Genomic DNA, 17,759 nt, shown 5'->3' with positions numbered 1-17,759 from the left:
AAAGCAAAAATAAGCATTAACACAGGTTAAAACGAATAATTTTAAAAATGGTGCTGAGAGCAGAATTTAGTCTAAATGCAATCACAATATCAGGTGTGTGTGTGTGCAACTCCCGGCATCCGCCTCAGGAGAAATAGCGAGTTGATACTACCTTAAGAACCTTAGAGCGTGTCTGAAATAAATAACTTTCTCTAAATAATGTATGAAGGGTCAGGAAGGATACGAATACCTCGGGAGTGGTGAATATGCTTTCAAGGAACAGTATGGAGGAAAAGAACAGACCTAAGGGAAATGATTTGAGCCGGTAGTCAAGATGATGAAAAAATATTATTGTTGTTACAGGGCCAGTAGTAGGTCTCATTTGGTGCATGCTAAAAGTTGCCCAGCTTTGGATAACATATGTAATAACTGTAAGGACAATCTGGGTGTATGTGTAAGGGAATGAATAAATTGTAAATTGCTTAACACAGGTGGTGAAGAGCTGGGGTGTATGGATGGTTTTGTGTTTGTGTTTAAGGGCTCCAAGGAAGAAAAAACAAATGACTGCCGAGGTGTAGGCTCATGATTGATGTAAAATTGTGAATGTTTGATTGACTCGATTGCCTGGTACTCCATCATTGGTTGTTAGTTATTCATGAAACTGGAGCTTTTCCAGGGGTTGTATGACAGAGGCACACTTTGCTGAACCACGTGTGCCTTTACAACATGGCCACAACCATTATTGCATCTCTACCACGCCTGCCTTTATCATGCACACCTTTACCATACTTGACTCTATCACACATGCCTTTACAACGATTTTTGCTGTAAAGGCAAGATTACTGAAGGAATGAGTGGTTAATTCAAAACTAGACTATCCCAGCTACTAGCCCATCCAACCAGCTCCACTCTGAAGCAACCGATACACCCTCTAATCTCAGCACAAAAACGCTCAAAACTGCTCCATTCCATAGGCCCCAATGCAGGCATTTTTGCCATTTACAAACAAGGCCCAAAAGCACCCTTTCCATAGATCATTTTTCATTAAAAAATCACACATACACTAGACACCACTAGCCTTCAGTGACGAAGCACCTTTCACCTGGAACTGGAGCCACCCCAAAAGCATTTCACGAGAACCTCCAAAATTGGCCCAGTGGATAGCATTACAAACCAGCATCTCAAAAATGACTGTTTTTCTACCAGTTCCAGTTGACTTGGAGGGACACAAATCCCACTTGTTCTCGACTACCTCTCCAAGCTGCATCCTGGTCTGATCATAGGAACATGTACGACATTTACCTCAAAGACCCCCATCTGTGCCCATTCAAATACAACAAAATTCAACCACAACAACTCTAACACCCCAAATCGCAGCCAAACCTCACCAACTCTTATCTATATGCACAAAACTGAGCCCTAAAATCTGGGAACTCTAGCCCACTCCAACCCTAAGCCCTGAAACTACCTGACCGCCCCCCTGCCCTAAGCCCTAAAACCAACGCCTCCCCTAAAAACTACTCTTCTACCGTACTCCAAAACCAGATCCCAACCCCTCTTACCGGTCTGTGTTGAGCTTTCAGTTTGGACGCTTCCTGTTCCTCTGCCCACCTATGCAGACATATAGACCACGCATATGTGTTGTGTAAGGCATATGCGTGATTAAGGCAAGTGTGGTTCTGCTTGCGGAGAAACGGCACATGTGTTTCAGCCCGTCTTGTTAAGGCTGTTTCCCCTTTCCATGAGTTGTTACACAATTACATTCATCCAGAGGTTTATGTAGGCATAGAATCAAAATGGGCGGATTCTTCTTGGTAGATTTGGAGTTTGGATAAAAGTATTTGTTCCTTTGAAGAGAGAAAACATTTGGGGATGGCAACATAATTTGGTATGAGGTTAGATCAAAGAGCCCGTCCCCTTGTAAATGCTGTTAACTAAGTGTGTGACAAAAGGAATGGATTACAAGAACATTGTGCAGGAATTGCCCAAGGTATTCTATGAGCAGTTTGGGAAATAAATAGTATTCAAATATGAAACTGTTATTAAAACAGATGCTGTGCCTGTCATACAGAGTATCTGGATTGTGCCTTTAAATCATTAACCCAAACTGAATGATATTCTCAAGGACTTAAACAAGCCAATTGTGAAGCTAATGAAGAGCTCAAATTTGGCATATCCAGTTGTGGTTTTTAATAAAAATCTCTGAGGACTTGATTGTACATTGTCTTCAGGGACTTAACCAAGGACACTTTTTTCTTTTCCCTAATCTTGAAGTAATATTTGTCTCCGTATCAAAAGAAACTTTTTTTCACCATCCACTTCATGAGTGCCTTCCACTAAATACAATTGGATAAAAAATCTTAAGCCTTCGAAAGTGTTCATTACACATAAGGGGCTCTCCCAGTTCTTGAGAATGCCTTTTGGGTTTGTCAGTGCATCAGCATGTTGTAAATAAAGTGTCCACCAGTCCAAGTTATTTCCAGTGGTAACACCATCAAGAGTCAGCAGCAACATCTACTGACTTCTGAAGACTGGCTCCACTGTCACCTCAGTTGCCAGTCCAAACCAGATGAGCCTGTGTTCCTAGAGCCCCAAGTTCAGATCCCACCATATTTCCCTTATACCAGGAAACGTCCCTTGTTGTGGAGATGGTGAGGTTTTATAAGATCCACCCAAACCCACATGAAACTTCACCTATAATGTTTGAACATCCTCACTTACCTTCCCACCATTCACTGTTTTAGCCAAACATGAGATACTCCAAACTTCTCCTCCACTGAAAACCACAACTTTCTTCCTGGCCTCTGCAATCTTCGCTGGACCAGAGTATCATGATCTCCATTTGTGTGTCCATCCGGATTTCTTTACAAAAAACATTTCTCCCGCACGCCACTTCCGTTCTTGTGTAGAATGCTGCCTATCAAAACGTTTCTTGCTCTTCTTCTGGTAGTCACTTCTATCCCGTGAAGATGTCCTGCTCACTCAGCCGTTTTTTTCAGAGAGTAATGACAAACGTTTTGGAGGGTTTAGCTGGTGCAAAATATTTCCCAGGATGATGTATTAGTTTTCATGAACAACAAGTTTGAGCACGATTTCAAGATAATAAAATGTTGGTAGCCCATTGAAATGTAGTCCCCTGTAAAACATACTACATGCAGATTTGAAGAAACGGATGTGGAGTGCTTGGCACATAAGAGACCAGGAAGAAGAGGGGTGAGGTGCAGCTGTGCCTACCAGTACATATGGTACATGTTAGATCTGGCATAATTTGCATGGATTTCCCCTGTATTTTTGCCTTTGCCTTCTATGTTTTTGCTGTGTGCTGGACTTCGTTTTCGCTGGTCTAAATGCTGTGGTCACTTTGGCACTGCTGTTCAGTGCCAAAGTGCAAGTGATCCCTGTAAATTGTTGTTATGGATTGGTGATTCCATGATTGGCATATTTGATTTACTAGTCAGTCCCTAGTACAGTGCACTGTGTGTGCCCAGGGCCTGTAAATCAAATGCTGCTAGGGGTCCTGCAGCACGGATTGTGCCACCCACATATGCAGCCTGTAAATGTAGCTGAGACCTGCCACTGTAGAGTCTGTGTGCAGTTTGGTACTGCCAAGTTGACCTAGAAAGTGCACTCACTTGCCAGGGCCTAACCTTCCCTTTTCTTGCATGTGAGTCACCCCTAAGATAGGCCTAAGGTACCAGTGCGGGCAGGGTGCAGTGTATGTGAAAGGTAGGACATGCCCTGATGTGTGTGGCATGTCCTGATCGTGAAATACTTCCAATTTTGTTTTTCACTATTGAAAGTCTATTTGTCCCATAGGACAGAATGGAAGTTTATTTATAACATCTTATACATATAACTTCCCAATGGGACACAATAGGAAGATAAAGTTTAGTATGCCTGAACTCAGAATATTAAGGTGCATCTTTTAGTGAGGATGATTTTTACCTTCTGTGTTTGAAAATACCACTTTTAGAAAGTAGGTCTTTCCTTGCTTAGCCATCCTGTGTGCCTCTGGTAGGGTTGTGTATTGACTGTCTGGCTTTGGAGTGACAGGGGCTGGGGATGTGCATTCGGTTCAGACAGCCACTTGGGGGGAGGGGGGGTTGAGGTGTGTCCTGCCTTTCCAGGGCAAGACAGGGCTGGGCTGAATAGACCTTAGCTGCATTCAGAGTGGGGGGGGGAGGAGATTTCTTTCACACCTGAATAGGCCTGGTTTGCCTTGGACAATGCTGTCTCCACCTCCTGCCAGAAAACAAAGGCTGTATTGCTATTAAAAGTGGGGCCCAGACCCCGGACTTTTAGATCATTTCTGAAATTCAAGTGGAAACTTTGCCAAGGAGAAGAGCTGGTTAAACTGAGAAGTACTGCCCCTTTGCTGTGAGCTATCTGCAATGGCTGTTTCTGCCAAGGACAAGGACTTGCTGCGTGCTGTGTCCCCTGCTTGAAGAAGACCTCAAAGGGCTTGAAGTAGAGCTTGCCTCCTTGTTTTTGAAGTCTCAGGGATGCAATATTTAACCCCCAGCTCTCCTGAACTTCATGGCTGGGAGTCTGGGCAGGAGGTGCCAGCTGCTGTTCTGGGCCCCTGTAGGTTGTGCCTGCTGTTGGGAGCTGAGAAAGTAATGCAACGAGAAGGGCGACGCGTCCATACCTGTTAACGATGCATCGCCAAAGAAACCAATGCAGGCACTGCCCGCGGCTTGAGAAATCGCCTCATCGAGTGCAATGATCTATGAAGACCAAGAGCACAGCACCAATTCAGATGCAGGCCCTACTGTGCGGCTTCAAGAATCAGTGCATCATGGGACAGTGGCTGAAGAAATCCATGCAGCACCGTTGATGCCACAGCATCGAGAACTGACACATCCCCGATCCTCACACATCACTCCGGGCGGCAAGTCTACAAGGACGCTGGGCCGCAGTAAGAAACCGACGCATGGTCTCCCAGCACAGTAAGAAACACACATCACCTCCTCTTCAGTAAGGAACTGAAGCATCACCTCCCCTGCATGGCAGTAAGGAACTGACACATCACCTTCCCTGTGCGTAAGGAACAGACGAATCACCTTCCTTGCAGCTGTTCTTGCTTTTGATTTTGACGCATCCAAGGTACTTTGTGTGAAAAGTGTCGCATCTGCAATTTGCTTTGAACAGAACTGTTTCTTCCTTTTGAAAGTCAAATTCTTATTACTACATTGTGGATTTTTGTCGTTTTGGTCTTGTTTGGTTTAGATAAATATTACTTGTTTTTCTGAACTGATGTGAGATGTCCATTTGTAGTGTTTTAAATGTAATACTGTATGTATGCACAAATGCTTTACGCACTGCCTCTGAAGTAAGCCTGCCTGCACGTGCCAAGCTACACAGGGGGTCAGCAGGGGTTGTATCCCCCTTTCACTAACTAGCAAGAAGGGTCCCTACTTGGACAAAGGTACCTACCTCTGCCAACTAGAGATCCCCATTTCTAACAGTACACTAAGTAATCCATTTTGTATGGCTGTAATTTGATCTGAAATGCAACTTTTGACGACCTTTCTATTCAGAATATGTAGTCCTCTTTCACTTCATCCTTACTGAATTCTCATTCCACACTGATGGTCAAAATACAATTTCGTTTTAATAAAGCATTGCCATTGTTGGTTAATGTGCTTCATTTTTCCCATCTTTTTTCTTTTGTTGCAGATAGACCAGATTTTAATTCATCAACAGGTTGAACTGTTGGAAGGTACGTGCCATGTTGTACTATGCAGTAATTTTGGATTCTGATATCTTGAACAGCACTTTTGAACATGCTGGGATTTCGTTCAAACGTTCATATTTTATTTTGAAACTGAGACCATTTAGGATAACTTTAACATCTATTGTATCCAACATAAGAAACCAGTGGTGCATGAACAATTTTCAGAGTGCAGGTGCTGCCTACCATGGTACATTGCTGAAGTCATAGGAACTGTCAACAGTTTTAGAAAGTGCACAGCTACTTAGTGTTCTGGCGTTAAATGGAGTCATTGACCACCTGTTACAAAAGCAGTTTACTGATACACCACTTCAAACAGCCAGGTTTTCAGGTTGCGTGTGAATGAACGTTCATCCTTCACAGCCAGTAGTTGAGAAGGGAGGGTGTTCCATGCGGTGGCAGCAAGAAAAGAGAAAAGTTCCACCCCATTTTTCCCCCCTTAATTCTCTGGATCACGGACAACATGGCAAGAGAGGAACACCGGGCTCTTGCCGGATAGTATGGAGTGATCCTCTTGACCAGGTACCACAGACCTGCCTGATGGAAGGTTCTATGGGCCATCCTAAGCCCCTGAAACAGTACTGTCTCCTTGATCGGCAGCCAGTGCATCTTTATGGAGATGACAGATATGATGGCCTGTCTGAAGTTTTATTAGAAGCTAAGCTGTGGCATTCTGTAGCAGCTGGAGTATTCTAAGTTGATATGCTGGTAGTCCCCAGTAAAATGAGTTGGCGTAGTGAAGTCGAGAAATGATAAGGGCATGCACTACAATCTTCTGGTACTGCAGTGGCAACGGGTACAGAAATTTCTTTAGTCAGAAGCAGATGCCTACCATGCCATCCACCTGTGGGCACCAAAAGAAGTTCTATTGTCAAACTTCACCCCTAGATTAGGCGGTATGGTAACAAGGGCTGGCAGGGACCAGACTGGGCCAGCATTTGCCATCCCCGATGAGGTTGGCATTGGTGTAATCCAAATAGCAAGACGCATCTACTGGAACACGGCCATAAGACGGGACTTGAGCCTACTCAAGGCATTTCGTACGTTTCTGTCGAAAGTAAGGAGGATCTGAGTGTTCTCAGGTTAGGACACAACCAGAATGCTGAAGGATTTAACATGTGCAGCCAAAGGGGTCGTATAAATGTTGAACAGCAATGGGCTCAGAGCAGAGCCTCGGGGAACTCCGAACTTTAAAGGCTTAGGACCAGAAGTCTAAGGTGACATTCAGACTGATTGGCTTTTGTCTGACAGAAATGATGAGATCCAGGCCAGCACAGATTCCCTTCTGCCTTTATATTCCAGTCGTTGCAATAGAATGGAGTGGGGACACTGTTAAAAACCATGGATAGATCTCAAAGTCACAATGCAACCCGTTACCTTGATCTGCCAGAAGCTTAATGATGTCAGTGGCTTCACAAAGGGTGGATTCCATGCTATAACCTGGGCAAAAGCCAGATTGAGAAGAAAGCAGCAGCTGGTAATGTTCTAAGTACTTTGACAATTTCCAATTAACCAACTTCTCTAGTATGTTAGAAAAAGCAGGCAATAAAAAGATGGGTCTGAAGTTAGCCATAATTGATCTATCTGACGATTGCCTCTTCAGCAAAGGAATGGCTGAGCGTAGGGAACTATTTAAAAGGAGGATGAGTATGGGATTGATGGCTGTACGACTAGCCACAAGGATATGAGGACACAAGTTGTCTGTCACGCCAGACTTGCAAGCTTTTGAAGCTTGTTCAGGCTCCTCAAACAAAAGGGGCACATGCTCTTGTAAAGAGCAAAATGTAGTCTTTGCTGAGAGTGCTAACTGATCCTCCTGACACCAATTAGCTGGCCTTTAACGGCTGTTGGAGATCATCCGTGGGTGACCTTTTTGGAAATCTTGAAAAAAAATAAAAAATCTCTGGATCTACAGCCAGATTCAGCCATTTGATTGGCAAAGACGTCCACTTGGGTCCTCACTTGGGCCCCCTTAATTTCTCAATGGTAATTTTGTAGTGCTTTTTTTGTAATGTTCCTTATCTGAAGGCACGTAATTCTTTCTCCATACCCCTTTCCTCTTTTTTATAGCGCTTGCACAGCTTCCTGAGTTCCTCCTCAAACCAGGGAGCAGATGGGCATCTCTTGGCAAAAGCATAACTCTCCTTAATGGAAGCAACAGAATTTGCCATTTGCAGCAACCAAGCGTTAACTGCCCGAGAATCAGACTCGATATCTCCGCTCATAACCGGGATGCTGTCGCCAAGAGTTGACTTTATCTCCGAAGTAGGGTTTTTAGCCCAGTTTCTATAATATAAAGAAGGAATAATCCATCTACCTAAAGGAACCTGTTCCACCTTCCATGCAAAGCAAATCATGGCATGGTCTGGCCAATCACTTCTTTTAATATCCAAAACATCAACCTGAGAATTTGAAAAAATTGAGTCGAATATGAATTGCGCAATGGGGAGGTAAATTTACTAATTGCCTCATATTCCAGAAGGTCATATTTTCACAAAGTAGTCGACCATATTGGTCTGAGACTTTATCAAAGAGAAGATTCATGTCTCCTAGAACCATAAAATTGGAGAATTTTAAAAGATACTTTGATATACACTCATCTAGGGATGACAAACTCTTCTGCATAGGCCGGGGGTCAATGTATCTAGACCCCCACCAAAGATTTTTTTGTTTTGGCTGATAGTGTGAGAGAGAAACCAAGTGATTCTGCCCTAATACCTCTGTTTGCTCGAGTGACGTGCATCTGAGGGCTGCTTAAAGACAATAGCTACACCCGCGGCTTTATCCTACTCTGTCACAGTTTATCCTTCAGGAATCGCTATTGCGATGTCCGGGGCTGAGCTCTCCGACATCCAAGTTTCGGTAAGGAACAGGCTGTCCAATCCTTCCTCCCTGAGTAAGTCAAAAATGTGCATTGCATTTTTATGAAGGTAGCACACAATCTAGCGCTGCCTGGACTGCTAAAGCATTCCCAGACTTTTTGGTGGGTATGGAAGATAAGTGGACAATACTCTGTCCTATCTAGTCCTGCAGGGAGCATGAACAATAGATGCAAACGGGGGAAGGTAGTATGCATGGTTAAACATATACTTTTACAGTGAGAACCAATGTATATTGAATGTAATTCCAACAAAGAGTAGACTTAGCACTGACCCAGAGCTGGATAAAATTGGACAGCATGACTGGTGCCAAGCTCAGGGCGAGCAAGGAGGGGCACAGACGGGCTTGCCTTAGGTGCACAAGTGGATCACCTTAAATGGTGCATGGACATCCCCCTCCAACAAATATGCCACAGTCTAAAAGCCTGTCAGAAGTTAGGCGTTGCACAGTATCCTGTGTTGCAAATATATTCAGCAGGAGTCTGATGAGCATGTGGTATGTAACTGGTGGTGCATTTTAGCAAACACTTGCATTTACAGAGTTTCCAATGAAATGGCCACTAACTTTAGAGAGACATGCAGTTTTTCTGATAAAACTATATAGATCAAGAATGTGTGGAAATCTGGTTTCAGTGAACATTTCTTTGAGCATCAACAAGTGAATTCATTTGATTTATCCTATTAAACTATTTGCTTTTATCACACTTCAAAATTACAAAAAGTGTGTTTCATTTGTGCTTTCCGAACTGCTGATATGTTCTGAAATATTTGTACAGTTAGTGTACAGGTATTTACATTTTGGTATCCTACTGTCTTTAATTTATTTCACACTCCCTGTACCCCAGCAGGTTTATCATATAGTTCATTTTACAAACTCCTCTCACTTTGCAGTCTCAAAGAAAAGTAAGCGCCAACCTCCAAGGCAAAAGAATAAGCAGCAATTTTGACAAAAATCATAGCCTGGCTAGTTTATTACTCATTCATCTTTTGATCTCCAGCATTGTTATGGGGTGGTGCAGCCCCCTGCACCCTTAACTACTTATATATGAAACATTGTACCATTTCAGGGTCTCTACTTTAAGACGATCAACTAGTTTTTTGCTAGGATCTAAATTTGTTGCTTCCTTTTCCCGCATGGCTTGCTAAACCTATAATGTGCGGCAGTAAAAAGTAAAGAATGGGTTGAGGTGCATAAAAAAGACATACAAAAGGGATGTGTGCGTTTGTGTGTATATGTATGTATGTATGTATATATATATATATATGTTTATTTATTAGGTAGTTATAGGTAGGATCTGATTACTATCAAAAAGCTGGTTTTGATTTGTGAATAACTTTGGCTTCGTTTGACAAATCCTCAAATTTTCAAAACTAATTTGACCCTTACTTCAGCTCCTGTCTTGGGTGATCTGTTAAGCGGGGGTCGAGAAAAATGGGTGGGTCCCAAAACCCTTTTTTTTCCATGTTCATTTCCATAAGAAACTTTTGATGCAGCTACAGCCTGAACTGCTGAACGGAATTATACCAAATTTGACAGAAATGTAGCTCTTGGTCCTGAAAGTACTCTTTTTGTTAGATAGTGTAAATCCGTTCAGTAGTTCCTGAGTAATGTAAAGATTTCTCAGATATACAACTGTGGCCGCCGTGGATCCGCGAACCCATCCGATCTTATGCATGAGATCTGATTGGCTGCCAACACTTCAAACCAGGAAGTGTTGGCAGCCATCTTGTGACTCGGTTGAGTCACAAGCATAAATGCAAAAAAAAAGATAAGGGGGCAGTGTAGAAACACCCTGACCCCCTGGGCCTCTGAGGGGACCCCCAGGGCCCAAAAAGCATTTGTTAGAAAATAAATTAGATGGGATTTGCAGTGGATCAGCGAATCCGGCCGAAAAAAAACCAACAACAAAAACGCAGGCTCCCGTGCTCTGTTTACTTTAGTCCCCCGGGTGGGCAAGGTCCTGGGGCAATTAAAAATAAAGATGTGGGGGCCCATGTGGGCCCCTGCAGGCCCAGGGACCACCACATCCCCGGAGCTATATTTGATTATAATGCATTGGGGGCACTAGCCCCCTACTCAGTCCTGGGGTCTGCCACCTCCCTAGGGCTAATTTTGTGAAATGCAGCAGGGCACGTGGCCCCCCCCCCAAAGTCCCGGGGACCGACTGCCACCTCCACGGGGCTATAATGAAATAGGATGTGTTGGGGGAGCTCCGTCACCCCTATGCAGCCCTAGGGACTGCTACTTCCCTGGAGCTAATATACAAATGAGCAGGGGGGCACATGTCCCCCGCTGCCCCAGGGACTGCCACCCCCCCCCAGTGGTATCTTAAAAATGAGAGGGGGCTGCCCTGCCCCCTTCCTTGAGCCATAAATGGCCCTGGGGACAGCTACCGTCCAGGGCCGACTCCACCACACCCGGGACATTGCAGTTTGCTATGGAATGGCAGAGCATCCCATCGCAAACAAGGGTGCCTTTTCTCTCCTTGGTCAAAGCAGAGCACACTTTGCTTTACACCCAGGGAGCTGCATGTTAGCAACTCCCTGGGTGTAAAAAGTGCAAACCTTCCAACATCCTGAAAACCCTGCGAATTACACTTTTTTGGCTTCAAAGATCTTCTGAGGACTGGGCAGTAATAGCCCAGTCAATATAATGGTGCTTTGCCGCTGGGCCAAAGATTCAGGTTGCTTCCACTCTGAGCTTTTCCACAGCAATAAATCCATTTCAGCAGGACGTTGTGAAGAGGATTGCCGGGTTTGTGGATCTCTATTGGGTGACCACTTGCAGACTTGCCCTACTGGAGAATTCTGACCTCCAAATAAGTGACTACGTCCAAACATAAAAATGTTCATTGGGGAAAGGTGCCAAAAGTATCCAGATAGGAAGAGACATTCCTTGGGTGTAAATTTTCAATTTTCGTCTGCTCTGAGCTTTCCTCCCAAATGTCAGTGGTTCCACTAGGATCTTGCCCAATGGCTATCAGGCCTTATGGATCCCTTCTTGGCCACAGCCTGCTGCCGTGCCCCGCTGACAGTTTTTGCCTTCCATTTCAGAGAATAAGTCAGAAGGTAAAAGTTTTGTCCAGGTCGAACGTGGTTACTGTATCCAGCCTGTGCTCCATCTCTGTCAGCCATAAATCGGGTTTAGGTCCAGGTCAAGCGCAACCAGATTACAGCGATTGGAGCTTACCACATTTTGGTGCTATTTTTAATTCCCCTTATATAATTTGTTTTGGTGTGATTTTGTTCATTAAATTATTCCCTATTTTTATAAATTAGAGTGGGGGTTTTATTGCTTTTATTTTATTTAATCGGTTTGGTACTACTTAATGCTTTACAGTTTCTTAAATTCTGCCTGTCTGCTCTGTGTCATAGCTACCAGATGTTGAGCTCTTGTTTAAATTTTTGAAACCTTCCCTGACCTAACAGAAATAGTGACAATATTACTTGTGGTGGACTAACGTCTACCCCAACTACGATTCTACTCTCTCAAGACTCAAATGCCCCCAGCCTCTATGACGGGGGGCCAGGAGCCCCTGTGTGCCCCATGGCTTCCCAAACAGGGTCTGATAGACCCCAAGACTCTTGAAGCAGCCATTGATTTAGACTTCTTTCAAAGGTGAAAAGCCCTTTTAGGCATTCCAGTCAACATCTCATTTCTATTCAAAGCTTGCACCATAGATCTAAGACTGTCAAGGGGGGAGAATAGCTAAAGAGTTCTTATCAAAGGAAGCAGTTAATGAGCTATTCAGAATGTCTACATTTGAAAAAAGCAAGCGTTTTGAATAGACAAAAACCTCTGAAATGTCACTGCAACGTCAAAGGCAGTTGTAATATCTTTGACCAAGATGGACTACTAGGACTGGCCCACAGAACTGCTCTTTCTGTAAGAGCTCTGTGAGAAATTGGAGTTCAGAGGACTGATTTATGAATCAATTCAATTCAAAGTAGCTTTATTTCGATATCCAATATCTTAAAAGCATTTCCATGGTTACATCCGTCAATTTTTAAAGACCATAAAAAGATAAAACATCAGTTTAAAAATATAAAATACAATCAGACTTAAAACACAGTAAATTCTAATGGCACGCAATATTGAGTAATATAATTATTGCAAGAATAATCTAGTCTTAGATCAATATTTACAAAATTCATTTGTGGCCCTTGTAGACATGAAGGCCTTTTTCCTCCTTTAAATTATTCTTGGTTTATTTCTCGAGAATAAAGTGGCAGTGCAATATATCACAGGTAAATCATAACACTAAAAATGTGAGGGTAGTTCATCGCATGTCTTCGCGCAAGAATTTAAACCTTACAATCCAAGCACAGCCAAGAAATTTGGCTACACCACAAGCAAAGAGGGGCCGCGGGTCAGCCTTTAAAATGCGTAGAGCAGTACAGTGTTCACGCGTGCTCAACTCTCTGCAGATAGGTTTAAGCCATTTCTTCCTTGTGCTTTTATAAGCAGGGCAGGCAAACATAAGATGGGCTATGCTCTCTGTCGGTGCTTTGCAACAGGGGCACCTTAAGGGCGTCTGATGTGGGGTGCTCCATTTCGCTGTTAGCTCTCTGACCAGCAGTGAACCTACCCTGAACTGAATATAGAGCGCTCTATCGCGTGGTGTTTTTATAAAATCTAAATATGGTTCAAAAAGTGTGCGTTGCTTGTGAAGGTAAAACTCTTCCATCAGCCTTCCTACTCTTGGGTTGTTATGTTCTTGAGCGTCAACCCAGGCCCAATAACGTTTTTTAAGGTCAGCCTTACTTGGGGCGAACAAATCACAGGGTGTGAAAGGCAAATTGGCGCTACCAACAAAATTACACAATGTCAAACATGTGAAAACCAAATTCACAGCGGTGCCAACAACAGTGGGAACAACACCCAAGATCCCACAAAGCTCAATACAAGATTGATATAGATGCAAAAAAATAGAGTTGATGCACACGCTTTAAAATAAATGAATAATTCAATAAATCAGATGCAGCGCAAAGCTTCCGTTCTTCTTAGTTTATTAACGAAATTCTTCCACTCCCCAGCGCGTTTCGTCGTTTGGAAGGGATTAACCCATACGACTTCCTCAGGGCTGGAAGTGACACAAATAACATATGTATAGAAAGATGGCGGCAAAAAATACACAGAAAAAATACAATACACAGTTACTATGGCTCAGAGCAAAAGGATGAACGGTTCAAGAAACAGGCAAAATTATAAGTCAGAGTCAATAGATTGTGTGAAGATAAGAGTGTAAGACATGAGTCTAAAACAGAATAATATTTTTGAGAAGCACAAAACAGTGGTAATATCAGTGAGAAAGTACCTCTCAGAAAACTACTCACCAACCCGTGTGAGTCTCATACTACGAATATTTATAAAAGAATTATCTGTACCTTAATTATTTGAAGAACTGCAAACCTAAAACAATACAAATGACTCAAATTTAGTCATTACGTCACACATGAGGCACGATCAATCATGAAACCCATGAAGTCTACTAGGGGCGGTTTGTGTGTCCCATTCCTCCTTAAAGCCTAAGGCAGCGAGGGATTTTTTAAGATTAACTAGCCAGCTGATTCTTTTATTTACATCTAGGGCCATAATTTCTGTAAATGCAGCTGTGTAGTTGGCTAGTTCAGGGGTCCGACATAAGCGGGCCCAAAATAACAGGGGTCGTAATCTCGCTAAATCTTTAAAAGAGTGCCTACCCATATCTTTTAACAGCGGTTTCAATGGCATACTTTTAGGTAACATCACTAAATCTCTTAAAAACTTGTGTTCAGACCTGCAAATGCTTTCAGTATTCTCGAAGCCCCACAATTCGGCTCCATAAAGGGCTGAGCTGACCGCTTTAGCTGCATAGATTGTAAGAGCAGGAGCCACAGGTCTGCTCAACTATAGACGATGTTCTTTAATTAATATGCCCGTGACACGCTTATGATTTAGGAGCATCTTGTCAATGTGATGCCTCCATCGCATTTTGTCGTCTAGTCTTATTCCCAAGTAGTCGAACATTGGGACTTTATCCAAACGTGTTCCATCTAAACTAAAATTATCTCTGTAAGGTTTATAATGGTTGAGCGCCATGAGCTTAGTCTTAGAAGTATTCACAATCAAGCCCCTAGATTCGCAAAAAGTATAAAATCTATCTAGGAGCATTTGGAGCCCTGCTGGTGTTTTAGAGATAAGCAGTGTGTCGTCTGCAAAAAGTAAAGTGGGAACCCTCTCTCCTGCCAGGGCTGGTGCATCAGATGGAAACTCCTGCAAATAGCTCACCACTCCGTTCATATATAAAGAGAACAGGGTGGGAGCCAGAACACAGCCCTGGCGAACTCCTCTATTTACTGGGATCCTATTTGTTTTTTGTCCCTGGGACCCCCACCTCACTTGGGCATAATTGCCTTTGTGTAGGCGATTCAAGATGTCTAGTAGCAGCGAAGGCATCCCCATTTCTTCCAGAAGGTGCCAAAGCCGGTCACGGGGAACTAGGTCAAAGGCAGTCTTTAGATCAATAAATGCCAGATAGAGGCTGCCCTTGCCAATCAAAACTACCTTCCAATATATTAAAAACAATCTAAAAGCTTGATCCACCGTCCCTGTGCAAGTCCTAAATCCAGCTTGGTATTGGGAGAGTATGTTTTCTTCCTCCACCCATTGGTGGATTCGCTGTAATAGCACCCTGCCAACTAATTTCTGCATGGCATCTATCAAGCTAATTGGGCAGTAATTGGCGGGATCATCCCTTGCTCCTTTTTTAAAGATTGGTACCACCTCTGCCCCTTTCCATGACTCTGGTACTGGACTCCCTCTTGCAACTGAATTAATTAAAATCATGGTAAAGTTTGCCCAGTTACGAGAGTCGGCAAGAAAAAGGTCTCCTGGAAGACCATCAGGACCTGGAGCTTTTGCTGGGACTATTTTCTTTATGGCCTTCTCAACTTCTTCTAGTGTAAAAAGGTCAATGGAGTTTGGGATAAAATAGAGATTTGTTTGTTTGTATATCACTCCACTGTCAGTAGAATCTAATTCAGAATAAAGGCTCTGATTTATGAATCATGTATCCTACATCCTCTCCTCAATCACTTAGTGGCACCTCTTTCAAGCTGCAGACTTTATTTAATGCAATTTCAAAATACAGCCTTATATTATTGCTATGCCGATGAATGCAGACCCTGCAGACAACCACAGGATCTTACACTGTCTCAACATCAAGATAATGGGTGACTCTTAAAATCTGGGCAGATTGCGCAGCACTGGGTTTACGGGGGAAGGGAAGGGGAAAGTTGGGGATTTGAGGTACCTATCTAAACTAAATGTGTGCACCCAGAGCCACAAAGTAAAAAACAAATCATGAACCCTCGCCCATGTATCTGCTCGAATTAACCTATGTGCTCAATAGTGAGCAGTAACAAACACCACTGCGAAATCTGGTACCTCCCATATGCAGGAATGCACAGCACAAGTATCCCAGTTTAAGTTGCCCATCACCTGAAAAGTGACCATAGCCATGTTATAGGCTATTAAAAATTGGTAGGTTTGCAAGCGGTCATGGTGGTCAGTGGCGTCACCTGGTGAGCACCCATTGCTAACGTTCAAGCTCATCAACGAGCATAAAACACATTTGTGCCTCTTAAAAATCAATGCATTGCTTTAATATATAAAAATTATTCAACTTTTCTGCTAAAGAAAAAATATGAATTTTTTTTTTGCTTTGCAGCTTTGGATTCGGCATCACTTGATTCACTAATTTCAGGCACCTTTTGTGTATATTGTGCATAAGTAAATAGGCTTTGACTGTATTACTCTGCCCTGTTTTAGGTGTGTGTTGAATGATCAGTAGTTTGTGAAACCTACATTTTACTATATACATAGAGTGGTCTTTAAGTCAAGACCCTTCTACCACTGGTTAATTTGGAACACTTATTTCTGCTGTTGGCTTAAGACATTACCAGTCACTTCAGATCAGCTTAGAGGAATATTTCTCTCACTTTATGCTATTATTTGTTTGGTACATTGTTCACTTTCTCTGAGAACTAGCACTGTAAGACACGGGGACAATTTATATCCAAAATATACACGCAACAATCACATTTTTTGACACATTTATTTATCTCCTAAATGCCTTGTAAATAGAATTTTTGTTTTCTGCAGCAGCTACCGCCAATATCACATCTGCAGTACCACCACAAACCATGCCAACGATATCAATACCACAACCACCCCACCACCAATACCATCACCATCAAGCAGTACCACAATACTAGCACTAATACCACCTCCAATAACATACAGCTACTAATATTCACATCACCAATACCATGGCCACCACCAGTACTATGTCGCAATCGCCACTATAAGCATCACTCCCAAGCAGCGGCAAAGCCAATAGGTCTGGCCTTAATGTGCTATTGTATGAAGAAAACATCATTACTTAAAATTTCTGTTTGCGTGCGTTGTTACATTAAACCTAGAACAATTGGCTTTTCCAATGGTTGATAATTTGGATAATGCATTTGGGAGCTGCGTCTCAAGGGTCACAGCACCAGCGTCTCCTACAAAGTAACTCCTCCTTCATAGGACCCAGATAAAGCACAGATGGTTAAAGGCAACAAATAAGGAAATGTCTTGATGATTACAGTATTTCTTTTACGCAAGAGGAATTCTGGCTGTAAGGTAGCCATTTACTTTGATAGAGAAGCAACAAACAATTCATTCAGATTCAAGAAATGTTTACTTTGGAACTCCAATTTCTCCGCTACCACCTGGAAGAACTTAAAGCCACCGACACCTGAGGACTGACCGACTATCTCTGTTTAAACATTGACTGCAATATTTGCATATGACAAAGCCCATGCCTACTACTATGGTCTAGAATTCCATCTCCACGTATGCCCTCAAAATTTAAATTTAATTTTTTCACCTGTATGTGGATTCTGCTTGTTGCAGCCACTGTCCCTTCCCACCTCCCATACATGAGGGGTGGACTACTGGGAATGTCACTACACTGAAGACCTGAAACAGGACTACTGAGAGAAGTCTTTGAAGGAGATGACCAGAGAGATGGGTTATCTGAGCGCAAGAAGTCAATTTGCACACACATGTTAATGATCTCTGCTGCCTTTGATTCATTCATACACAAGGATGAAATATCTTGTAGCCCTTTATTGTTTCA

At 42.9% G+C, this 17,759-nt stretch overlaps 1 protein-coding gene across 3 annotated transcripts in view; it reads left to right on the top strand.

The window, feature by feature from the left end:
* Window positions 1-17,759, top strand: part of LOC146785771 (phospholipid scramblase 1-like) — a 201,642-nt gene that overhangs the window by 106,515 nt on the left and 77,368 nt on the right. For all 3 annotated transcript variants that reach the window (XM_085635031.1, XM_085635030.1, XM_085635029.1), the window contains one exon: window positions 5,659-5,701. In XM_085635031.1, the coding sequence (XP_085491157.1) occupies window positions 5,659-5,701 (43 nt within the window). The remainder of the gene's footprint in view (window positions 1-5,658; window positions 5,702-17,759) is intronic.

Source organism: Triturus cristatus, chromosome 11 (genome assembly GCF_964204655.1).
Source record: "Triturus cristatus chromosome 11, aTriCri1.1, whole genome shotgun sequence".
In the NCBI taxonomy this organism is placed as follows: domain Eukaryota; kingdom Metazoa; phylum Chordata; class Amphibia; order Caudata; family Salamandridae; genus Triturus; species Triturus cristatus.
Note: the sequence above shows the minus strand (reverse complement) of the source record. Positions and strands in the feature narration are given on the sequence as shown.